This window comes from Cephus cinctus, unplaced genomic scaffold (assembly GCF_000341935.2).
Source record: "Cephus cinctus unplaced genomic scaffold, Ccin1 Ccin1_scaffold0091, whole genome shotgun sequence".
Lineage (NCBI taxonomy): Eukaryota > Metazoa > Arthropoda > Insecta > Hymenoptera > Cephidae > Cephus > Cephus cinctus.
This window is the reverse complement of record NW_014332830.1, coordinates 375,224-399,643: the sequence shown is the minus strand read 5'-3', so window position 1 is coordinate 399,643 and position 24,420 is coordinate 375,224. Positions and strand designations below refer to the sequence as shown.

Sequence of the window (24,420 nt, the reverse complement as noted above, 5' to 3'; positions counted from 1 at the left end):
CCCCCCCCCCGCCCCCCGGATCGTGGCTGCATTTTTCAACGTACTTTAGTTTTATGGGTTGAATGCAATCCTCGTCTTTGTATCGTGAATTATTTACCGCCGTACCAACTGGATACCATTTGAGAGTGTCCTCTGTTGGGCCACGTAGAAGCTGAACGGCATCGCTCAATGGCACTCTTTTAAAGTCCAACCATGCCTAAGGAAAATAAGTTTAATTACGTTCCAAAGTACTTGAAAGCAACATGCATTTACATACGGACACATCATCCTCCGTTTGAAGAATGGCAGGACAACGCTTGTGCATCCACGAGACGACTTTGTTCGCTTCCATCGTAATAATGGTACAGCTATAGATGATGTGTCCCTGCAAATAATTTCCCTTTCAGTCTGAAATGTCTCATGAACGCGTATTATTGACCAGTATGTACTAATAAAAATATCTTGTAAGTACATCATCGCTCTTCCAGGCATTAAAAATCCCAGCTAATTTCAAAAGTTGTACACCTTCCCATCCATTTTTCTCGGTCCACTTGCTCGAGTCCTTGTGGATTTCTGTAAGGTTCACGCCTTCTCGTTGCGGGGCATGGAAAAAATATGGTTGCTTCGGCTCTTTTGTTTTTTCCCACTCAAAATATCCAGTGCATACAACAACGCATCTGAAACCCTTGTTTAAAGGCGTCGAATACAACTTTGAGGACCGCATTCCCTCGACGCGACAGTTATGGGTGGAAAGATTGTGCTTCCTATAATCACCCTGAAAAGAGAATATGTTAAGTGGCTTGGCTGAACATTACTTCGTCGAAATCGTCTGTATAAGACGTCGACAAGAATCACCTTGTGATAAGGTGGTATCATTCCCCATATCATAGGATAGAGAACCCTCTCTTGTTCTGTGTCGAAGTGCTCGCCGGCTACAACGCAAGCAATGACATCTGTTGGCGCGATGTTGTACGAAAGCTGATAGTCCCGGCCGGCATTTTCTCGACTCTGCCACTCGGCCTTTCGGTAGCGTCCTGTGGCGTCCTTGTATCCGCAGACGCATTTCAGCGTCTCCGCGTCTAATGTACTGACGACGACAGAAACGTCAGAAACGTAGAATGTACATACAACGCATAAGAATGTAAAGCGTCTTGTAGTGACTCTCGCGTGGTGCGTTCGCGCCGTGTTCACGCTTTGTTGAGCCCGGACACCACGCAATTACGTTAATTAACAACTGCCCACTCACCAGGCTGTGCGTCCACACATTTTGATCGTCTTTCCTGCGATTCTTCACTGCCGCTCGCCGCACAAAACTACAGACTCCTGCTGGAGATGCGTGCGAACTTGTACTAAGGGCGCAGGAACAAGCAAGAAGCGTCTTAAAGAGTTTAGATTGCCTCCACCAGGCGTCTCTCTTGCCCATATTATTATTTGGTCTCTCAGAGTCAGCGTGGTTATTTAAGTTTGATCGGATGAGTTTGTGTCGTTGTTTTGATCGTTTTGAAAAAAAATAAAAGAATAACAGGAAAATGGAGAGTACGCAATACGAGTGAATGGCGATTGACAATAAAACTGAACACGGTATAAATCTATATTCTTTTTTTGCTGCATGACGTCTCAAGAACCAAGACATGTCGATCGAGAATTTACGTTAATTACTTGACGACAAGAGGAAAACAATGTTTTCCTCAGAGTTGACATCGCCGGACGAATAACGTCAAGTGTCGTTCGTCGCGTGGAATTGATATATCGATGTAATGAATCTACTTTACGTTTGCCTGATACATCCGATTCATCTCGTCGCACCTTGAAGCGCAATTGCATTTCTGCCTCTTGGAGACGCATTTTAAATTGCAGATCACTAATGAAGCCTTTTACGAAAGTCCTGGAGCAATTTGCAATACGCGGATAAGTGACGTGAAGAACCTCGCCACGCCAAGTGCCAAGTGATTTAAGAACTCGCTCCTAGCTCTAGTATGGTTCTTGGCGGATCTCGTATTTTTCTAAGTAAATTCACACTCGGAAAAGTTAGGGAGTATCTTCTCGTTAGCGTTCCAGGGATTAGTGTCTACGTTAGAGTGTGCTGCCATTTCTCGTTTCAAGTACAGAGTACTAAGCCACAGGAGGTGCATCAAAAGCAAGAGCTTGGAGGGCACGTCGCAGGAACTGCTATTGGATATGGTGTGCGTAGAGCCAGAGGCACGCAGTCATTCAATGGGAACGGGTGTCCCGTTTCTCCCACGCACTTATCAGTAAACAAGCCCGTCTCGTTCCGCGTGGAGCGCTCGTGGGAGACGGGCTACCAATGAAAACAAGTCGCAGCCTTTTAAACGAATATTCTCTTTCCGATCAGCAGAACGCTGCTCGGCCTATTACCTTGGTAATCGTGCCTTATTTTTCTCTCAGGACAATGGGGAAGTTAGCTTTTAGTAAAGCAGAATGTTTTGCTTCTAACTTTATTCTAACCAGTACCAGCGTCGCGTCGGCTGTGGTTTTCTAGTAAGGGATGAGTTACTCGAGGGTGTGGATCCCTCCTGCGTGTCTGGCAACTTAAAATATCTTGCCCAAAGAGCTAAGAACTCTCTTGGATATTATGGGAACTGGGAGGGGGGTCCGTAGAATGAACAGGGGACATTTGAGGGTGGGAGGAGGAAGTTATCTGTAAATTCCTCCGTGCCAGCTCAGCCCCGAGGAGCCATTAAAGGGTGATCTCACTCGGGGAACCGAAGGGTAGATCTTTTTTCCACGATTCCATTTAAAACCCAACGAATCAAAATGCATGGACATGCGTTCTACAGCTCGGCCACCCGAGATAAGGAATTTAATTATTCCAGTAAAGAGCAATGACCAGTTTCGGAGATACCGGAACTAGTTTTGGTTACTGATGAACGATCGCGACAAGTTCAAATGGCATCGCTGTAGGCACGAGGTCCGATCGAGGCGACAAGTTCAACGATGCAACTCCTCGGGAGAGCGGAGCAATTTCACGGGGAATCTTGGCGAAAGCGGGAAAAACTCTAGTGAATAAATGAATGACGGAATTAAAGAGGACGGACAAAGGTGGGCAAGGATCAATGAGAATGGGAGGCGTCGGAGTGGGATTATGGGATTAAAGTCAGCAATCGAAGGACTCTGCTGCTGAATGAACGTTCTAACCTGGCCGACTGGGACTCCACGTGACTGTTAAGAGAATTCATAAAAAAGCCAGTCAAAGAAAGAAGGTAGAACGGCAAGGGACCCCTCAAGGTAGACACCGACCAGTGGGCATGACCAAACTCCCCCCCTTCCCTTCCCTTCCCTTCCCTTCCCCTTCGCCGCCACCGTCGCATCTATCATCGCGCGTGCACATACACACAACACACACCCCTTCCTTCCTTCCTCAGTCACTCGTTCTGAATCGCTACGCGATGTGAAAGTAAGCGGCAGGGGCTCTCAATTTCGAAAATCTTCCTACCCGCATTTCCAATCTTCCGTTTCACCATCAATGAGAATTATTCCACGTAAAATCATTTTATTCGTCAGTCATCGTATTGGAATTTAGATGAATTTCGTTGAAAGAAAAAAAAAAAAGAATAACCCAAAGAAGGGTGGATAATTTGAGTTGGACATTTCAGTTATTTAGAGAGCCCAGATTGAGAATATAATCGGCAGAATTTAGCGACGGCAGCGGGACGGAAATATCGAGCAGGAGGGGGGACGGGCCGAGCGCCAGACGCGCTTCTGTCATCCACCTGTGAGAAGCCCCGGTTTGAGGCTCCCTGGCTTCGTGGATCGTGGATCGTGGATCGTGGATCGTAGATCGGGTTTGGTGCTTTGGAGAACACTTTGGTGGGGCTCTTAGGCAACGTTGGAACGCGCGGCGCGCAGGTTCAGTTGTCATTGCGACTCCGGCGACTCCGTCGAGGAGGCACTCGCGCGCTGCGTTACTTCTATTTTCGAAATCGTCGTGAACGTGAAAAGAAGAAGTTGTGTCTTTTTACACGGATGCCCATACAATTCTCTAAGCTTGTCTTCAGCGAGAAACCCGGAGCAAGAGGAATCCTGAATGCAACAAGTAATTGCCGCTGAATTTGTACAAGGACGCGCGTAGGAATGTCCCAAGGCGACACGCTCGTCGCCGATCAATCCGGCGCGTCGAGTTTCAATATCGCGGATGCGCGTGTGCGGGCGCGATCGATGGATGTAAAGTAGTGCAAATCGTTTTAATTAAACAATTTGATTACGTCGTGAATGCACGTGCATTTGCCTTTCCCCGATAGTCTGACGTTTCCCGGCGAGCCGACGAGACGAGCCAGCCGAGTGTCCCGTTGCAATTACGATACTTTCAAACATCGCGATTCCGTGTCCAGCGATCGATCCGCTGCCGTGACGATCGGATCGAATTTATGTAGAAAGAATTTGTAACGGGCCGGAAGGGGCGGGAAGGGACTCGACGAAAGCGAAGAAGAAGCAGGAAGTCAGGAATTCGAAGTAGCGCCTACGCAGCCGCCTTGTCTCGCGTGCACCTCTTTTCCTGGTAATACTAACTTTCTCAGGATTATTCTAGCTATAGACCAGTAACTAGTATCACGTAAATAGATGCAGTACGTGTCGTCCCAAAGTCCCTTTGCCACAGTCGGCATCCGAAGTCTCTCCTGGTCGCAGGCCTCTCCGAACGGAGAGCCTGTGTTACCGTTTTACGGGTAACCTGCTGTCACGTGACTGTCCGCCTTCACTATTTCTCCATCCAGGAAGTCCCTCGGAGTTTCTACGAGATTTCGTAATAATTGGGGCAATCAATTGAGGCCGATTTAAAGTGATTTCACAATGGCCCACTCGCGAGGAGGGATTACGTCGCGACGCCGACGCACGGGACGCCCAGGCGCATTCCTGGACTCCCGCAACCTGGAGGTCTATCGCTTTCCGATCTACGCACCTTTTATTTCCACGCAGAAGGAGACTCTAGGATTGCTTTTAGTTTCGTAAAATTGCAACGCCGCCTCCGCAGGCCAATGACGTAACGACTAACGAAGACGCTGACGTGCGTCGCGTCATCGCTGCACGACTGCACAACGTTGCGTTCCCGAAGCAACGCTTGTTCCTCCGTTCAGGTTACAGCTTACCGCTCACTGGCAATAAGTCATTACTTCATTAGCGCTCTAAAGCACCGTCCACAATGCGCCGCACTGGCAGCGCCTCAAATTCCGCTTGGGTCTCCCAAAGTCCTCACTCCCGTTCTCTCGCGTAACGTCGTTCATCCTCATGGGGACAATTGAACCGACTAATCGCCTGCGGTGTGTCCCTCTTTGTTATCCGCTCTTGGAATTTCCCGAGCGATTCGCACGGGACAACCGGACAACCAGTGCGTATAGTGTTACCAGTGTTTCAGCCAATTTTTCTTCATTTTTCAGACATTTCAGACATCTACGGGCTGACGGATTGCAATCGGAGTAGCAGAAACACGTGTCGGAGCACGTGGACCTGAGTGCGTGCACAGGGCAACGGGGCACGCGCCTCCGTACAGCAGCCGGCTTTTCCGGCTTTTCCATCCCCTCGGTGCACGGGGTGCGTGACGTGACGTCACGTGACCTTACGTGACGTATGGCCAGCCGGAAAAATTACCAGCAACGTTATTGAGAAAAGTGCGTGTAAATTGTTGGCATCGATCATCCGGCGGTTCCTCCGTCTACTCTGGGATTCCTCGGGTGACTCATCGGCAGATCGCGCCTCGATCGGCTCCGCCTCGGGCAGCAGGCAGGTGTATACGTTCCGGGAGTCTAACGATCAGCACGAAGGTCAAGGTTTGCTGGGCACGGAGGGGCTGAAAGTTTGAAGAATTTTTGTCGAAAAATAAGTGGGACCTTGTCAGGGTTGGGGAGCGAGAGGGGTGAAGGGTCACGCGAGATTTCAAACTTTCGAGCGGGTGAGAAGTCGCGATAGCGTTTGAACTGTGTGTTATGAATTCACTTAGAAAAATGTACAATGCGACCAGTTAGTACTTATAAATATTAACGAGGCGATCGGCTCCTCGCCAAATTACCATTACGCATCCGCCCGTGGAATCCTACCAGAGTTCATTGATGGTCGCTCGTAATAATAGGTGAACCTCGAGTGAACGTAGCGCGGGGTTCGTCTCATCGTCTGCTCGAGCTTTCGCTAAAAATAGAAAAGCGGAAGTAGGAAGGAAGCGAAAACGATGCCGGAGGAGGTGCGCGCGCACGATGTCGGCACACTGACACCGAGGGGTGCCTACCCGATGGATCCCCACGAGGAGGGTCAGTGCGCGCCAAGAAGCCGCCCCGTCAGCTTCTACGACAACTTCAAGGTGAGTGTCGAGTGACGCCACGTGCGATTCCGACTCTGCACAGTCGCCGTCCTTCAAGGAAAAGGAATTGATTCAGTGGGCGGAGAGGCGCGGGAAAGAGGAAAACTTTGTGCGATCCTCATCGTCGAGCTGAGATTTTCCGTGAATCGGTAAACGAGCAATCGTTTTCAAATAAATAACGAAACACGAGCTCGTCCATTAACTTTCAAGAAGAACGGAAGTCGATACGCTTCGACAGCAAACTTCGACAGCGATCGTCGGCCAGTAAGCACACGTTTCTTAAGGTCTCCTCGTCTCTTGGCAGGACGTGCCAGCGATGCCGCCCTGCGTCACGACTGCGATGAGCGTCGGGAATCTGAGTGAAGTCCGCGAGAACGGCGCGTCGTCAGCAACGGCACCGGGGAACAGAGTGAGCAGCGCCGTCAGCGCAGGAAACGTCGCCAGGATTCACCACGTAAGAGTCACAGGTAGGATTCGTTCTAATGTTCAGCGCTTCGTTCAAAAACTTTCCAACGAAGCCTCGGAGTTTGCGACAGCTAAGAGCCGATCGAGCCTCGAGAGAGAGAGAGAGAGAGAGAGAGAGAGAGAGAGAGAGAGAGACAGGTTACGTCGATCGAAGTGACTTGGCAGTTGGTCGCCTGACGTGCCTGTCATTTCGGTTCGTCGCTGCAAGAAAAGAGTCTCTCTATCCGATTGGATGGTAAAGAGAAAGGAGAGGCGCCTGCTCTGCACTTCCTGCCGACCGATTAGACCTTAATGAGTTGGATTCTCGAGCAGGAGCAGTCTCCACCGGAAACATTGGGAAAATGTTCCGCCCGGAGAAGGAGAAGGAACTGGGCCGAGCACCGTCGATGGCGAATTGCCTCTCGACGACTGTACCTGTTAACTTGGCGGCCTCGCAGATTGCCGGCCGACACACGCCGACCAGGAATTCCTTGAGGCACAGTCGAATGATCGTCATGAACAGGACTGGAAATAGTGAGTAAACCTTTTGACGTTGACGTTACTTCTGGCGAACACGTGGGCTGTTGCGAATCCGAAAAGGAGTCGGGGCTGGTTTTCTGCTTTGCCGATGGCCAAAGTATTGGAAGGAGGGGGCTGGAATTCTCCTGCAAGAAAGTGACTCATTGGCAGGATGAGGAACCGACGTTCCTTGAGGGGGTCGTCCCTGCCAATACCTTTATTTTCTAATAACCCTTGGAGCGATTTTCCACTTGGCTCCGTCGTGTTTATTGCACCGACTGTGCAACAGCGGTCCCTGCCTCTTCGAAACCTGGTTCCCTTAAACAATGGAGGAATAGGGTCGACTTAATCGGGGATTTCCCGCTTCGTGCCTCGTGGCCACCACAGTTGCCGTTTCCTCGTTTCCTCGTTTCCTCGTTTCCTCGTGCAAGTCAATTGCTGCTACCTGGTTAGATTTCGAATGCTGCTTCGCGAGCGACTCGGCAATGGCTTAGTGCTTTGGTGCTCGGTGTAAGGCTCCAGTTCTCCATGGTCCGTTGACTGGGTGACAATGGCAAAAGTCGAAATGAAAACTACACACGTGTCTGGTAGCTGGGACACGGAGTATATGAATACACACGTAACATATAACATTGAGTTTCTAATCTGAAACTAAACAGAGCTACGGTCGCCCGTGACGTTATCGGCTAATTTTGAACTAATAGATAAAAGAATGGCATACGCGTATAGTAAGCTCCCGCGCAAAATAAATAGTTTAATAATTAAAAGAGAATTTTAATGGATTCTTAAAGATTTCATAAATTCTGCCGTCATAAAAGTGACGCAAGACACCGAGGTCGCTCGTCTCGAACTCGAACGTTTCGCGTGAATGGACCTTTACCGAACGAGCAGGTTTACGTTTCGACGACAGACTAAATTACAGTAAACGGGAACTTTGACGACTCGTTTTCTCATTTTGTGGTCGTTTGGCTTCTCTCGAAAAAAATCAAAGAGGATCTTCTCGGGCTCCGTGAACTAGATTCTCCTTGACAAGGGCGTTCGAGTCATTTGGACCGATCTGCGATGAGACCTTCCAAGTCTTGAGGCGATCGCGGATGCGAGTTTTCTTTTTTTTCCTTTCTCTTCGAATTTCGACAATTTCTACTCGAAATATCGACCACGATAAAAGTGACGGTCCATCGGCAAACCGATCGATCGGAAGTCCTACGGTGATTAATTAACTTCCCTGCGTGCCTGAGAATGAACCTAGGTCGGCGCTCCCATCGATTCCCGTGAAATTGCCTCAGAAGGCTATTTTCACGGATTGTTAATTGTTCATGAGATACGCGAGTGACAGGTGCAAAACTCGGTCTGCTCCGAGTCGACCACCCTCGTTGGTGGCGACGATAATTGTGCCTTGCCGAGGAATGCGGCCTGGCAGAGCCAGAGGTGCTGGACCTTTCATTTCGCCCATTCTCCCGGCTATTATTTCAGACGACCAGGTCGAGATCGGATCTCTTCGAGATTATTGAAAATACCGACGAAAACGCCGAAGAGGACTCAGCTACGAGAATTATTGTGTTCAGATCGTAGGTTACGCGAAGGATTGAAAAAAAAGAAAGAAAAAAAAAGAAAAAGGTCCTGCACCAATTGTGTGGAGACAGGAAGCGGAGTGAGTCGAGCAGGAAGCGGACGGCGTTACGCGATCCTCTCGCCTTGTCTGAGCACATTCAATTCTTCTAGTTGGCGCAGTAATGAAATTCTAACTTTAGCTTCGAGCGCAGACGAGTCAGCGATCATATATTTTTAGAGGACAGAACTCGAGCGAGTCGTTTCCGGAACGGAAACGAATGTAACGAAACAACCTGCTGGCACGCATGAACGCACACTCCCTCGCACGGCTCCACCCTTCCTTTCTCTTTTTTACCCTTTACCCCCTTTGCCACCCTTTACCGAACCACCCAGTACTCTGGCGCTTTTCATTTTTTTTTTACTTTTTCTGAATTCCTCCAAAAATCGATAGATACTCGAAAGGGCAGATTCGGATGAACAACGCGTTCCGGTCGAGTTATTGGCCAGTTTTGGCACTTAGCGCCCCTTTTAAGTGGCACGTGAGCAGCACGTGTGTCGAGGCGTCTCCATGCAGGCGAACGTATCGTGCGAATCAATCTCCATGCGTGGATTCTACCCTCGAGCCTATAAATCCGCGGTTACGTAAGGTAGAATGTAGGAGGTAATTGGCGGGCACTTTGCTCCTCCCTCCCTGGTTTCACTAAAGTCCTTGAGATTCCGACGGCTTAACCCGGGGCTTTATTTCGTAGGACGGGCAGACGCGAAAGGTGAATGCGGCAACATGTGGCGCGATTGGGAAGAATGCGCTTAGCTAATTGTCGGCCTTAGTTCGGGAATAGGACGCGAGAGGCGCGCACAATCTGCGATTAGCATGTATCGGGGTCATCGTGATAAAGACGCACCACTCTCGTCCTCTTGTCACACGGCTGTAGGCCGTTCTGGCTGTTCTTGCGGGGGGCAGCGCAGCCTTCCGGAAGGGACAGAAGGGAACGCAGGCCGATCATTGTCAGTGGCGCAGCCTGCTCGGCACTGCTCGGCACTGCTCGGCACAGGCAGCTTTGTCGAGCGAAAGAAAGCGTCGCGTGACGCAGGTAGGAGGAAAAGGCACGTGGAGTCCCAGTCGTTCTAGTCGTGCATTGTGAACTCGCCGGTCGGCGACCCGAGCTCTGCAGTCTTTTAAGATGCAGCCCTCGTAATTCGTAGCGCGATAGAGTGGACCTGGAATTAAATGGCTTTCCTCGGTTTCACTCGGGGAAAATCCAGGGAGGATTATTTCCACCGTCCATTATGGTCTGGAGAGCCCCCAACAATGGCTCGGTAATTGGCCGCAGTATCCTAGGGGTTGGAGCGATCGCTCAAATTAAAGAGGCGCGGCGCACTCGGGCTTTCTCATTATGATGGGTTCTGCGGATTTATGGTATATTCTTGCTAAAAGAGAAAATCCAAGAGGGTGCTACTCCACTGTTCCACTGTTCCACTGTTCCACTGTTCCATTCGCCTCGTCGTTAACGCGGAATTACTTTTCTCGCAGGAAGAAACGAGCTAGTTTTTGCACATAATCACGATCTCTGGATTAACGTTGATAATCGATCGGCGCGTTCGCGGAGCCAAGTCTCGGGACAGTGAGGTGGACAGTGGCGGGAAGGACGAGCGAGCGGATCGGGATCGGCTAGATCCACCTACCGGCTACCTTATAGGGAGGGACAGCGAGGCCGATCCGATCGTCGCCAATAGAAACGCAGACCCGTTTCTCTTGGACTCGAAAGCATTTTGAGGAACCTGATGAAATGTCTGATAAGAGCGAGTGAAAGAGGATCTTCACTTATTTTGCAGTTCCGCGGAAATCTCAGCCGCCGCTGCTTCGGCATCGGAAGCTAGCGAGATGCTTGGCCGTGATGCAGACGGTCCTGGGAATTGCTGTGACTTCGCTGTCGTTGTGGCTGCTGCTCTGGTCGCCGAATTTACCGCTGACAGACAATCCCTACTGGAGTGGAATGCCCGTGAGTATCGAGTTTTCCTTTTCTTCCTCTTCTTCTCGTTCCTCTCTTCCCGGGAGGAAGGAACCCGAGAGGCCTCAAAGGATCTCGAGCGCATAAGCGCCGCAGTGCGAGGCGAACAAGCGCGGCCGTTGATTGAGGAACGTTTCCTTTAAAAACAGCTCCTGCTCTCCGGGAGTTTTGGTGTCTGCCTGTTATGCTGCTTCAAGAAGGAATATCCGGGAATGAGTCCAGGATTCTGTCTCTCGGCAACCAAGGTAATTGTTCCGTTAATTCTGCTGAAGTTTGTGCAACCAATCGGGCGAACAAAGATACTGGCTTCTATCGTGTAAAACCTCCTTTGCTTACAGGTAGTAAGTGTCTTCCTGTCGACTCTCGCAAGTGCAGCTTGCATAATAGCGTGCGTCGCATCTGCGATGCATCTGGCACGTTTAACGGGGCTCGAGTGCACGCCACCTCGCGTACTGAACGCAACCTGCGTCTGCAGACCACGTGGGGATTTCTCAAATCCTTCCCAATCGCTTCTTCGCTACGAGGATCTCAACTGTCCGGACGTTGAGAACATACTGACGATCCTCTTGATTTTTTCATCGACCTGCAACGGCTTGGGAGCCATTGTTGCTGGTTGGTACTGTTACCTTCACTGGAGCACACGGGAGAAGAGACCAAAGTACATGCAAGTGCGGACCAATCCGAATAGCGGAAACAGTATTCTGTCGAGGCCGATTTATAATCCGAACTTGAACGGGCGATGACGGGGGCAGATCGTGTCGCCATCTAGAGGAAACTGTGTGGTACTCGAGTTTGACAATTTTCAGTGAGTCAAAGACGTAGCGAGACGCGAAGGTCGACCCGGCTGTACCAAAGTCAGGAAGTCGGGAAGCTGTGAAGCCTAGTAACTAGACTCTGGCCAGACTCGTTCTTTCTGCGACGAATGACACTGTAGCTACAGTATTCATAGAGATAATGGACGTCTGCATTCGTGCCTGAGATAATTTTTATTCGGACAACAATTACTCAGTGCACTCGACCAAATTGCAAACGTCTGGCGCAAGGTACTTACACATTGCTACACCATCCGTTAGTAAGGAATAGATTTAAGTAATAATGGACCAAAAGATAAGCTAGTGATAAGGGGGATAATTCCGTGCCGTAAGTTTGTCTGTGAATTACTTATATGAATTAATACAATGTGAAAATATTGGGCGTTAACGAAGGCTGAAAAAAAACTAGGAGAAACTGAACAGGGATGCTTGTTTCGTATGACGTACTCAGGGTGGGATTTTGTACACAGACTAGACGCGTGACAGTTTTCCAACGTACTTAGAGACAATCTTTGGCGACAAGAGGACTGCTATATGTGTAACGAATATATATGGAGTTCAATTGCTATTTTCGCAACTGGATCGAAATGGAATCGCACGAATAATGACAGGTTAACAGGCTTGATGTGTTTGTGATTTTTATTCACCGTGAGGGAAGTGACCTGTCACGGATGAAGATAACAATGTTCATTCGTAAGGCATACGTGTGTAATTTTTACAAATATAGAAAATAAGATTTCCCGCGGATACATATCTATATATAGATAGTGGTCAGACGAGTCGTGTCTGCATACGTGCGCACCTTGTGAAGGAGAATAAAGATATTTATAATGCTGGCGCAGTCACTCTTTTTCTTCGCGATGCCTCGAGACATCCTAAGAATCATGATGCTCAATCTTGTGAAAATTAATTTTTGGCTAATGCACTGTGACACCGAAAGGATTTTTAAAATACCTGTTGATTTCACAGTCTCTCCTGGCAATAAAGAAAATCCGTAGAAATTTCATCTATAACTAATTAACGAGCAATCTCTTTGATCGCGCGAAAGCGCAGTTAGACATGATTACCTCCATACACAATTTGGACAACTTAATTGCCGTATCTTTGATCGTCCATTTTCGGACGGACTCGTTTATAGATAAAAATTAAAAACTACCAATACAATACGTCTCTTTCCAAAAGGCAAGTTTAGGCTGATCCGATAGTTGCAAAATTGTGTACAATCGTGAATAATTTTGGTTGAGAAATCTACGGTTTCTGTATTCTAAAGCAAGCGCTGGAAGCCCCCAGTGATTCCTTTCATGCTCTGAAATTGTTTTTCAGAAACTGAGTCCATTTACGAAGGAGTTAGGGATCCATAAGATTGACAGGCGAAGGTCGGAGATTAAGCTGGTGCTCGCCAAACAGCATGGCTGCCAACCATCTATACTCTTCGTCCTTGCACGCTCCAGCCAAAGTGTATCCAAAAAATGGATTATCTTTGCATCTGAAAAGATTTTGCTTCTGCCGTAGAGAGATACTTGATAACGCCTACATTTTTTACTATAGTCTGGAATATGTCATACAAATGTTCTTAAATTGTTTTTACCTGCTTGGTTTGTTGCTCTTTATAATGAACGTAATGCACCATCTGAAATATTCAATAAAATTATAGAATCAACTGCCGGGCTAATAAAAAATCAGTAAATACGCTTTTCCAAGTTATGCCTGAAAAGCTAGTCTATATTTACCCCATCTGCGGATTGCGTTTTGGCTCGTGTCCCAAGTACCACACGATGTCCTCTATCCTCCACTCGTGCAATTTCGTACAACAAACTTTGTCTTTGTAGCAGCAGAGCTTCGCCTGGCTAAACTCAAAGAGGTAACTCTTGAAATGCTTGGATTTTGTATCAGCGAATTTTAATTCACCGGAAATGGTCATTGGCGGTTTAACCTGAAGAAACAGAAGTAAGGGCTACACGTTAGCAGCAAGTCGATACGTCTTTTTCGCTTTATTATTCTTACGAGATAAAACTGTTATTTCAACTGAAGCTGAAACGAAGGCCAGCGATATCTCTCTCTCTATATATGTATATATTTATATGTATATTCACATTACTCAGTCCCCGTATAAACAACAATATGGTCGGATCACACGCGGTCAAGTCCAATTAAGCTCCATCCTGTTTCGAATGTACAGAACATTTCTTTCCTTCTGACTCACGCAAACTGCACCAGTATGCTCCAGTAGAAACCGTGAGTCCATCAACCCGAGAGCAGACTGGAAAGTTTATCATTGCCCTGGTAACCTCGAGCACTCTACCTATTTCCATTGCCTTTGTCCTCTTTCGCTGCATTTACCACTACCATCTCGTGAACCAGCTGGATGCTGGCAGCGACATAAAAGAGTGAAACCTGCTGCAGATTCCCAGCCGGACTTACCAATGGCACAATATCCTTGTAGATCCTGTCCTTTTGAAGGACGAGTGCGTTGTCCTTTCTATCCGCTGTGTTCCAGTATCCCCACCGTGCAACAGTTTCCAAAATTCTCTCGCTGTGATGCAACGGCCTCTCGAGTGCGCCGCTCAGTGCGGATTCTTCAAGGCACAACTCGTGTGGCGCAAATTTCGTCTTCTTCGCCAGTTCGCAGCAAACGTCGAATGCTGTCTTTTGCGGTCCGATCTGGATGGGAAGTCAGTGAGGATTTAAGACATTGACGGGGTTGCGAGGGATAAGGGGCGCCAAGAAAACGCTGCTCACCGTGACATTGACACATTCGCCGTCCCTGGCCATGATGTAGATCCAGATCTTCAGGTCACCGGAAGGAGCACCTCGGGGTCTGTTGTTCGATACGTGATGCCTCTCGAGGACTTCGAGGATTTTAGCTTCCTTGGCCAAATCCGCGGGAGACAACTGATACAACTTCGGATAAAGACGAATGAGATCGGCCACGACTTTCGTTTCCGACCTGTTCCACTCCTCGGGATTATTCTCCCCGGCGTGCATCAACGTTGGTCCCCAGACGGCTGCGACATTGTCGACGGTCATCAGGTTCCTGGAGTTTTGCTGACTGAGACAGTGAAGATGCGCGAGGATTCTTCGAAGGGTCGCCGAGGTAACAGGATTCAAGCCAATCAGGAGCTTCCTGTAGCTGCTCACTCTGCTCTCCTCATTGTTTACATCTAAAACAACAAGAGACACAAACTTGTAGCAAGAAGACCATTCGAGCCCAACTGAACTGGGTCTCATTGCTGTGCATTCGCATGGCGACGATCGGGTCACTGCGACATGCGGGTCAGCGTCGTCAGGTTTAATACGGAGAAACAAGAGTTCACAGCGCGGCACTTGGCAAGTTCACTGGGAGACGGCAAACGTCAGCCGAAGAGAGCGCGCAGTAAAGTTATGGGAGTTTCGTCGGCATCGGTCCCTCGAGTTCAACGTTCCCTTATTAAGTTATTAAATCTATTATAGGGACGATGGAGGGTGTCTCATGAAAACAAGTCAATATACACTCTGCTCTTATTTCCTTTCGCACGCTCACTGCGTCGTAGCCTGGAACGATCTCCTTCACGAATTCCTTATACGTTGATGGACTTTGCAGCCAGCTGCAACTGGCCGGCCAGTTGCGCGCTTTACCGGCTGCCGAGGCAAACACGAGTTGGGAATCCTCATTGCATTCCTTATCCAGCGACTGAGGCAAATAGGAATACGCCAATGCGTTCTCTCGTTTCGCCGGGAAAGGTCTTCGCGTGTCTCTTTAAGTCTTTATGCGTACTAAAGTTAAACGCACATTTCCATAGAGCGCTTCGGTTGGCTCTCGAGCTTCCAAAACCGTGGGAGCTTACGAACATTGAGTAATACCGTTTACGTAAATGAACGTACTTCAGCTTGATAATCATCCGTTCATTCTATTTATAACTCTTCGCGAAGTAATCAACCTTCCTTTGCAATCGCTAATGAATATTCTCACGAGTTCTATGAAAGCGAGACTCTCGAGTTTTCTCGAAGAGCAACAGATGCGCGTATTTTCCAAGCAGGGTACTTGTATCCGCAACTACAAAAAAATTGCTTTGATGTTAAAGTTCCTAATGTACAGATATGGACGCATTTGAAAAGCTTTTACTGCGAGCTGGCGTCATATAAAATCCGTCCGACCTCTTCGACGTTGTTCGTTCCTCGAGTAGCGACGGTCAATCGTAGTCTGAGGACTTTTTACTTTCTACCGAAGGGATGTACAAGCGAACTTCTTTGCCTGAGCACTTGACGAATGCATTAAGAGCATTAAATGCATTACTCGACTCCGATTTCATTGGAAGTTAGGATTGGCTCAATAACACAGGTCATATTTTGACGGTGTAGCTAATTGTAAAGCAACGTTATCGCTACGTGGAAACCATTGGTACAGTTGCAACAAAGATTACGGCTGCACAGGTATGCCTAACATTTAGTTAGATTCGGATAATTAGGATCAGTAACGATGCCGATATTGGTTTTCTGGTATAAGTGAGTTTGGAAGATTGCCCAGCAGGTCAGGCACGACGAGTGTCGAACAATGGCCGCTCGAGAATAACGGACGGAGACCGTCGCCCTTTACCTGTCAGACGGCACAGCTGCTCGTGAATATTTGCAGGAAAGAGAGGATCCGGCAGATCCCGTAGGAATCTCCTGAGCACCGTGGCGACGTCGTGCTCCGAGTACTCGGATCTGGTTATTTGCGTGGCCCAGGCATTGCGTCGGAATTCTTCGAGAAGTCGGACCACGGCGCTGCTGGACCCGCTGCGTCTGTAGATGCCCTCGGACATGATTCCTAAAACAGAAAAAGAATGAATACACTAGGAAAGAAACATTAGCGGTCAATTTTCCTGGAAATGCCCGCCGGCATGATCTCACTCTAACAGATCTAAGAAGAATTCTCTTCTGTGAATTACTCCATTCCCACGTGAATCACAGTTTTACCTCTTTTTTTTCTTCCTTCCAGTAAGATTCATCTTGCGTTCTTTGTACTCTTTGCGACCTGTAATGTCGCGAGGTCACTCACCGTGGGCATAAATGAAGTTGATGCATTTGTCCAGGACGACGGGAACGTTGTCCTTGGTGAGCTGCTGTTGTTCCAGGGCTGGACCGTTGTTGGTGGCTGCTTGATACAACGCGTGCCTCCAGGCAGGACCTTCTCGCAGCCCTGGAGTGGCTATGTGGAGAGCTCCTCTGCCTCCTGCGTCGACCACCACCACCGGGACGTTTGTTCCAGAAGAATTGGGGCCTTCTTGTTCCCGAAGACCTGCGTTCAAGGAGCATCGCCATAAATTATGCGGTAAGGATGATCGTGACTTCGTGACTCTTTTAGAAGACCGAATCCCGATGGCCTCTCGCCTTGTTGCGAAAGACACGCGAATGGCTTATCGTTTGCCGCTCAAATTCATTCAACGTGATTCACGTCCTGCTCTTCATATATATGCATATATATGCATATATACATATATATAACAAAGTAATAATCGAACGACCGCGCAACATCAATGGCGATTACGAGGACGACTTATCGGAGATACTATCTGATCCATAGTAACAAATGAAATTGTATTGTACTCTAGATTTTGATAGACTCTCCCAGGAACGTAGCTACGAATGACTTCAGGCATGAACTCGGGCAGCGCGGCTGATTTGGCGTTGAGAACGATATACTGTCAGCTGAAACATCGAGTCGGGATTGTCAGAACGAAAGCAATGTAATTGGGGGACGGGATAACGGAAGTCTAAACGGGGCCTTCGGCCGTGACGAATGTTTTTCCACGAGGATTTCTGCTCGTTCCAACAGCCCGCTGTTACTCGGACAACTCTGTTCGTTTGACTTAGCGATTATCACCCGAACCCGTTGCCACTCCGAAGCAGAGCGCATTCTCAGGAAGCAGGACGTTCGCCTGAATCGCTGAACCGCAAAGCAGTCTCTCTCCAAAGAAATTATTTTACGAATGGCGTAGAAGAGCCTTTCTTACCTATGTAACGTGCTTTTCGAAGATCGAGCTGCTCGAAAACTACTGGGTCCATCGATCGAGTGTGGATTAGCGTCCGTTGTTGCAGAAGGAGCCAAGCAGGAAACCAGCTCCCCGTAACACCTTCCTGTGACAGATGAATTTTCAGAACTTTCGAGAGAGGAAATGCGTGGGTCCGGGATTATGCAGATTATGCAGATTTATAAAGAACTAGAGATACTCGTATTCCTTTTTTTGCACGCGATCATTTATTCCGAGGAAAGCTGAATCTGTAACTCTACGCCTCGTGCCGTCTTGTTACTTCACAGATAATGCGTCTCGAGTTTCGACGCTCCTGCGCTTTCCGCTGAAGACTTCACGATTCTTATGCCAATGGACTATTAACGCATTATGCTTCTCCCAGATTGCACCGGAAGTGCGTAGGCTGAGTCGCCCTTAGGTCTTTCAAATATTTCTTATTTATCACTGATCCTCCGGGGTCCCACTGTACCTTGAGGTAGGCCCATCCGGCCATCGTAAGTTCAGTCGTGTACTTCGCAGGAAAGACGGGAGTCAGTGCCTCCAGGACTTTTTGGGCAAATATCCTCCTCTCCGTGATGCCCTTCAAGTAGATTATGTGGACGCCTGGTCGACCTTCGCCATTGATTGCTACGCAATGGACCGTTTCTCCGTCTACAGTTCTAAAGACATGCCAAGTAAAGCATTAGGGAATTCACATGGAGTCATTGGGTGGAAAGAAATTCCATTGGTGTCGCGGAAAGAAAAACAGTGAGAAATCAAAGGAATTTCGAGGAACAAAAAGCAAGGGCAAATAAATTATTCGTATGACCAAGAAATGTGATTTTGATCGATTTATCCATGCTCTGGAATTTTGCTACCGATTAAAAAGGTTCAATAAAGGACAACGGAAATTATGTTCGATCTGTAGCTAGTCTCTTTTCTCATTTTTTTTATTCAACTAACGGAAGTCCTCACGTTTCAGCCAGACTCCTGAAGACGTCACGAGCTACTGATCCTGACCTTCGTTGACCTTTGATAATTCCTTGATTGTTTTCTATGCTCGATAAAACAACTTCTCTCGATCGATGCCAATTAACTTACTTAACGTCTTGCAGCAGATGCACACTGTGCACCAGTTCAAGCTGAATCACCTCCTTCAGGGTGGTCATCTTCTTGTCGACGTAAAAGGACAACTTGTTGTCGGCAAGGTAGGCCGCCCTTAGCACCAGGTCCTTCGCCCTTTCGATCCCCGTTCCTTGCTTGTAGACGACCCATCTTTGCGTCGCCAGACTCTGACCCATGAACTTCGGCCTTTCCAGCCTCGGGGAGCACTTCGTTCCCACTTCGCCTTCCTTGTTCCTCGACAGGATTTTTCTGCTCTTCATGAAGTTCATCATGTTGCTTGACATCGGTTTGACATTAGCCGTCGAGTCCTGTCGGAATTTCTTCAACTTTTGCATCACGGAACTGCGACTCTCCTCGTTCGGCTTGTTTGAGGCATTTGTATTGACATTTGAACCTTCCGTCTTATCCTTCTCATCCACGTGTATCTTGATAGACGGTTTTCTTGGCGGAATCGCAGGCTGCTTCTTCTTTGACAGATGAACCAGTTTCGGAAGTACGGCTGGAATCTTGGAGGAGGACTTGTCCTGTACCTCCACCATCTCTACCTCGTCGTATTCGTTCTTCGGTAAAGAGTCAAATCTCTTTGGCAGTTCGGGAGGCGTCACACTGATCTCGCCAAACTCTACCTTGATGTCCTCCTCGGTCTCTTCCGGTGCTTCCTCCTCCTCGCAAAGATCCGCCATGCTTCCCGTGCTGCTGGGAGAGTCGCTTGTTGCTAAAAGAGACTCCAGGAGCATCAGGTCATTATTTTCATAATTGCTGTAAATGTTCTCGTCGTTTCTCGCAAAAGGATCAAACTCGAAGAGTAACGATTTGCTACAGGTTCGATCTTCGCTGTTCGGCTTGTCCGACGGAGAAGACGCGATCGGCTTCCTGAGCATCCAATTCTCATATAGGGAATTCTGGATGGAGAATTGAGTCACGTTGGAGATGGTAGAGATTCTTTGCTTTATCGATGCTTCCTTCTCGCTCTCGTCGGCGCTCGATATTACGTCAAGTTCCTCGTTCTTATCCAGCCTCTCAACTTTTTCCGGGACCATGTCGTAGAATGTCCAGGAGTCGGACCTGGAGAGCCTCTTCGGAGCCTCAGATTTTTCATTAACCGTTACACTCACGTCCGACAGATTCAAACTCTGATCCGAATCGCTGCCCTGATTCTGAGCGAAATTCAGAAGATTAAACGAATCCGGCAATTCCATTTCCGCGTGTTCGGAAACCGTCGAGCTGAGCGTGTCGTATCGGCTGCTGTGACCCGACGTCACGGACTGTAACTCATCGTAGATCGACTCATCCGGAAGTGGAGGTGGAGGGTAGATGGGAGGTGGTGGACTGTAACGAGCCTCCGATAAATTCTCTTCGTTCTTCATGCTCCTCAAGTTGCTCTGCAGTGGACTGTAAAAGGATATACTGCTAAAGATGTCGTCGGCAGGCATCGAGACACATCGGTCCTCCTGCGTCGGCTCTTTGCTCTTCCCATCGGGCGAGTCCCGAATGTCCTCGCTGTTCAAGGAGGTCATTCTTCTGGTGAGTAAATTTTTAACGGATTTCTCGAGCCGAATACTCGCGTTTCTCGTACTGGATATCACAGCCTTTCCCTTCACCGTCATCTTCTCCGAGATCTCATCCTTGAAGTTCCTGCCGCTGTTGCTCAGACCCCTGAAGAACTCAGGAGTGCCTCTCGTTTCGCTGGATCTCGTATCCTCGTTCATTTCCAAGTGACTGGATTCGCTTGGACTGACTGACGGAGATACCGGAGGAAGCGAAGGAGCCTGAATATTCCTGGGTGCTGGAATCGGTCGGTCGCTCTTCAGAGATCTGGGCTTTGGCACGGGCTTACCTTCCATATTTTTTAAAAATTATTAACTTCCCTTTAGAAGAATACCAAGTCATATCCTGTCATGCCTCTCGATAACACCAGAATCCATTTCCTTCCGCATATTTCTCTTCCTTTTCAGTACAGCTTCACTGTTTCCATTAATTCACAAAAGCATAGTTATTCGTGTCACGCACTCGATTGAACGGATAAACACACCAAACTATTTTGACGAACCACTACTTATTCGAATTCGTACGTTATTTTTATTGCAGAAGGCCTCAATGAAATTGACCGAATGAGTGAGCACCGCGGGAGTGCTTGTCTGTTTATGAGTCGCCTACAGTTTATAGGTGTCCGTATGCTTCGTGAGTCACCATTCGGCTATGTCGAATTCACGCAGCCAGCTTTCCCGTTCGGTCGTTCGCTCGTTACTCGTTACTCGTTGCTCGCTGCTGGTTGCTCGTTGATCGTTGCTCGCGACAGCTCAGCCGGCCGAACTTAATTAACGAATCAACTCAGCTGTTCGATGACGTGCTCGGCAAAAGTCACGACCACTAGTTGCGTTGTAAACAGAAAGCCGCCGAGATTCGGACAACTTTCGAGTCTCTCATGCATCTCAGAACGATTCGAATGCTGGTAAGTTCAAATAAGTATCTGAACAATCAATAAGACTGCCACTGATAAAACTCGATAAGGGGTAATGCACTTTTCAATCACGAAAGGATCAACTAGCCACGACCTGTTGCGCATGTCACATCACTTTTGCTCGTTCTAAGGAAAAAACCTGATGGCTCCAAGTTGAAAAAAACAAGTCGATGCACTCTCGATAGATCGATCTGTCGCACTGCGATTTACTTTACCGATAGCACCAGTTTATTCTTGTAGCTTGAGGTTTCACGAAAAGCAATCACGGTTCACTCGTGCTTACAACAGACATAGGAATACGCTGATGTGTCGATGATGATAATATAATCTCGCAGGCTTTGTGCTACCGGGTAAAGAGTGCCTTGGTCAATGTATATGTGCACATACGTAGTGCACGCAGGTCAGACAAAGCGCGAACGAGTTAAAATATTTATGGAAGAAAGAATAGAAAATTAGGAGCGTGTGAATGTGAGTGAGTGGGTGAGTGAGTGAGGGATAGTGATCCTCTGAACGCTGAACGCTGAACGTAGTCTCGCGTATCGCCGTCACCGTCTTCCACACTCGCCCACTCGACTGTCGCTCGACTGCGTTGCGTTGCGCTTCGTTCTCACTGCTGCCGCTACGAGCGACACGTTTCTTGCAGCGACTGTCGCTGCCGTCGCCCCACTCCAGGCGCTTTTGCTGCGTATCCGCTTAGGTAAACCCAACGCTACCCGACGCCGAGTGCGTCGCTCGTAGGCTGCTCTATGGGAGCTGCAGCTACGATCGTTCCTTGCTTTTGCCTTTGCCGGAGTGATCCTGACTACTATACGTGCTGCCACTCTGGAACGTTGTAACCAGAGATTGGACCTGTTACTGAGTTTCAGCAGCCAGCCAAGACGGTCATGTAGCATCAGCAGAAACGAGTGGCTGCCAGTTCGAAAACGGCTGTTTCAGAACCCCACCGCGAAACTCGGCGAGGTGAGGCTGACAATGAGTGCGCATAGTCAGCCCATACTCGGTCGACTTACTTATCTACCAGGAGTGTTTATCAGTTTCTCTCTATGAGAGCGGAGAACCACCAGCCGGTAGATGTCCTCGACGCTTACTAATCGACCGCAAGTATTTATCAGTTTCCCGCTCTGATAATGGAGAACACGTGGCAGGCGACTATCAACGAAGGATTTTTAAGGCTAGTCAAGCGCTATTTTGCCACTATAAATACTCGCAATTTTGTATGCCTCTGAAATTCCTTCGTGAAAATACCGATCGGTATTCGTAAATCGAAAAGTTCTTTGATTCGAAGTCACCCGGTGCATATTCGTTCGGAGAATGTACTGTGTGCTGGGCACAGATGAGCTACAACGTTGCGAGGTCGTGTTACGATATACTTGAGAAGCAAATAACTGCGCACCGACGACAAAGGCTAATGGAGGACAGTGTCTATCATTTTTATCGATCGCCTCATCAAATTTTGGGGCTGACTCCTGACGCTATCATTTTGCGTTCATGAAACTTTGCGACGTCCTGCCTTCCGGCAAATCAGACGTGGTCATACATATGTATTATGGCTGATCGGGACTAATTGCACATATGATACGACAATGATAATAAGGGCTTCTTTTTTATAAGAATAATGTCAGTGGGTTATGAAAATAATGCTGATACGGGATCAAAATGATATAAATCTTTGACATAAGATACGGATGAAACTTGCAGCTAATACGCTTGTTATATTTGAGGACACCGGAAAAACGTATAATTTCTTTCAATTACTTGCAAATGCAATACCGCAATGAGTCATAATAATGTCCAATAGGAAGTCCAATGTACAATATTTTCTGTACGAAAAACGTTCTTAGCATTTTTAGGATTCGCGTGAGGTCTGTAACCCAAGTGATCCTGCGCTTTGATCCAGGATCGATGGAAGAGGAGAAAGACAAAAATAAATGAGCGAGCGATACCCAAGGTTTTTTTCGCGAGCTAATTTTTCTTCGCAGGAACAGGATTAGATTTTGGAATATTTTAATGAAATCTTTATTACGACTTTATCGTACCAAAGTCAAATAGTGGCTTTGGCTATACAAACAGGTAAACGTTCTCCGCATAGTTCCCATTACATGCCAGCTGCGATTCAAGTTACATATTAACGAATCTTTAGGCCCACCTGCAATATTTGCTTCTCGGGAAATGTCATTTTCGATACTGGAATCTTCTAGGAGACGTAATCGCAGCTGCCTATTTGAGAAACGACGCGGCAGAAATAACCCTAAATCACAATGGCGACGACAAGTTTTTTTTTTTTTCTTCGACGCGATCGTCACGGAGCCGCGACGGCTCGCCGTGTATACGTGTATCGTCTGCACATGCGATATTGACGCTTTATCGACGAACTCCGATCGGGATCTGTCGTTATATTAGGTAACCGGGACACAGAGATAATCGTGGATAATCGGAAGAACGTATCAACGAGCCTATGGGTTTTGCATTCCGCTTGCGGATGCGCTACGAGATGCCATCGCAAGAATTAATTGGGAATAAGGGAATTGGAATCTCACACGCACGTTCACGCATACGGACACTTACTTGGATACATAATGTCCTTCGTAAACATTCCCATACGCATTCCCACACGTATGCATATGTATACAAACGCACGGCGCATCTTCAAGCGAATCGGACAAGTCCAATTTTCACTACGGGGATACTAATGGCAAACGATTTCTTCTTCTACGGGGCGATCCGACGGATTTTTATTTTTCATTTTTTTCCTTAAATTTTTCAAATTCGTTTTCCTTTCGTTAACGGAATGTTCTCTTTTTTTCCTTTTCTCATTTTTTACATTTCACGTAGCTGCCTGAACCTTATTGCGAATCCACGAGCCTCGATGTCTCGACCAATGGAGGCGCGATCGACCGCCCCGCTTTCGAAGTTTGGCTTGATTTTTTTTTAATTTTTCTCTTTTTCTCCTTTTTCTTCGCTTTTGTATCGTCATCGTTATCCTTACGCAATAGACACGGATTCTAAAATTGCTCGATTTTTCCATTTGTAATCTCGATCGTGTTATCGTAATAGTCATTATGATGTATTTTAATAGCAAATATATTATCACATTTAGATTGTATTAATTTTAAGACGGTATCGAATCCTTCGACGACGCCTGCGATCAGTTGTCGCCCGTTGCGCACTGCTCCTCGCTCTTCCCCTCCTAGTCCCTTTTTTCAGGATTTCAACTTTCACTTAAATTCCCCGCGCGCCCCCCCCCCCC

At 47.8% G+C, this 24,420-nt stretch overlaps 3 protein-coding genes across 7 annotated transcripts in view; 1 reads left to right on the top strand and 2 right to left on the bottom strand.

The window, feature by feature from the left end:
• LOC107273391 (embryonic stem cell-specific 5-hydroxymethylcytosine-binding protein) overlaps positions 1-3,179 on the bottom strand; it is a 3,714-nt gene extending 535 nt beyond the window's left edge. The window contains exons 1-5 of one of the 2 annotated variants that reach the window (XM_015751552.2): positions 1,226-3,179; positions 835-1,066; positions 452-754; positions 261-364; positions 45-176 (exon numbers count right to left, since the gene is read on the bottom strand). In XM_015751552.2, the coding sequence (XP_015607038.1) occupies positions 45-176; positions 261-364; positions 452-754; positions 835-1,066; positions 1,226-1,245 (791 nt within the window). In that variant the 5' untranslated portion in view covers positions 1,246-3,179. Of the gene's footprint in view, positions 1-44; positions 197-256; positions 365-451; positions 755-834; positions 1,067-1,225 lie in introns of both variants that reach the window. The other variant, XM_015751545.2, reaches the window with a different exon arrangement.
• A 420-nt stretch (positions 3,180-3,599) lies between these two features.
• On the top strand, positions 3,600-12,459 carry LOC107273804 (sarcospan). Of its 3 annotated transcripts, none has more exons than XM_025091132.1 (7): positions 3,600-4,495; positions 5,370-5,600; positions 6,588-6,750; positions 7,061-7,261; positions 10,631-10,797; positions 10,956-11,051; positions 11,145-12,459. In XM_025091132.1, exons 3-7 carry the CDS (start codon positions 6,600-6,602, stop codon positions 11,547-11,549), a joined length of 1,020 nt encoding a protein of 339 aa, XP_024946900.1. In that variant the 5' UTR covers positions 3,600-4,495; positions 5,370-5,600; positions 6,588-6,599; the 3' UTR covers positions 11,550-12,459. The 3 variants fall into 3 exon arrangements, with proteins under 3 accessions (XP_024946900.1, XP_015607825.1, XP_015607818.1); XM_015752339.2 differs by having other exon boundaries at positions 3,602-4,033; positions 5,370-6,283; XM_015752332.2 differs by having other exon boundaries at positions 3,602-4,495; positions 5,370-6,283.
• On the bottom strand, positions 12,240-21,800 carry LOC107273795. Of its 2 annotated transcripts, none has more exons than XM_025091007.1 (10): positions 18,689-21,800; positions 18,078-18,267; positions 17,591-17,714; positions 16,636-16,875; positions 16,192-16,404; positions 14,358-14,779; positions 14,040-14,279; positions 13,349-13,551; positions 13,207-13,248; positions 12,240-13,121 (listed from the first exon to the last, which is right to left on the bottom strand). In XM_025091007.1, exons 1-10 carry the CDS (start codon positions 20,554-20,556, stop codon positions 12,938-12,940), a joined length of 3,726 nt encoding a protein of 1,241 aa, XP_024946775.1. In that variant the 5' UTR covers positions 20,557-21,800; the 3' UTR covers positions 12,240-12,937. The 2 variants fall into 2 exon arrangements, with proteins under 2 accessions (XP_024946775.1, XP_015607808.1); XM_015752322.2 differs by having other exon boundaries at positions 12,240-13,104; positions 18,689-21,799.
• Positions 21,801-24,420: the final 2,620 nt, after the last annotated feature.

Coding starts and splice junctions, on each gene's coding strand:
- LOC107273804 (XM_015752339.2), top strand. CDS start 6,155: ATGCCGGAGGAGGTGCGCGCGCACGATGTCGGCACACTGACACCGAGG. Junction 6,284..6,587: donor GCTTCTACGACAACTTCAAG/GTGAGTGTCGAG, acceptor GTCTCTTGGCAG/GACGTGCCAGCGATGCCGCC. Junction 6,751..7,060: donor TCACCACGTAAGAGTCACAG/GTAGGATTCGTT, acceptor ATTCTCGAGCAG/GAGCAGTCTCCACCGGAAAC.
- LOC107273795 (XM_025091007.1), bottom strand. CDS start 20,556: ATGGAAGGTAAGCCCGTGCCAAAGCCCAGATCTCTGAAGAGCGACCGA. Junction 17,715..18,077: donor CCGGATGGGCCTACCTCAAG/GTACAGTGGGAC, acceptor CATCTGTCACAG/GAAGGTGTTACGGGGAGCTG. Junction 13,249..13,348: donor AAACGCAATCCGCAGATGGG/GTAAATATAGAC, acceptor TGAATATTTCAG/ATGGTGCATTACGTTCATTA.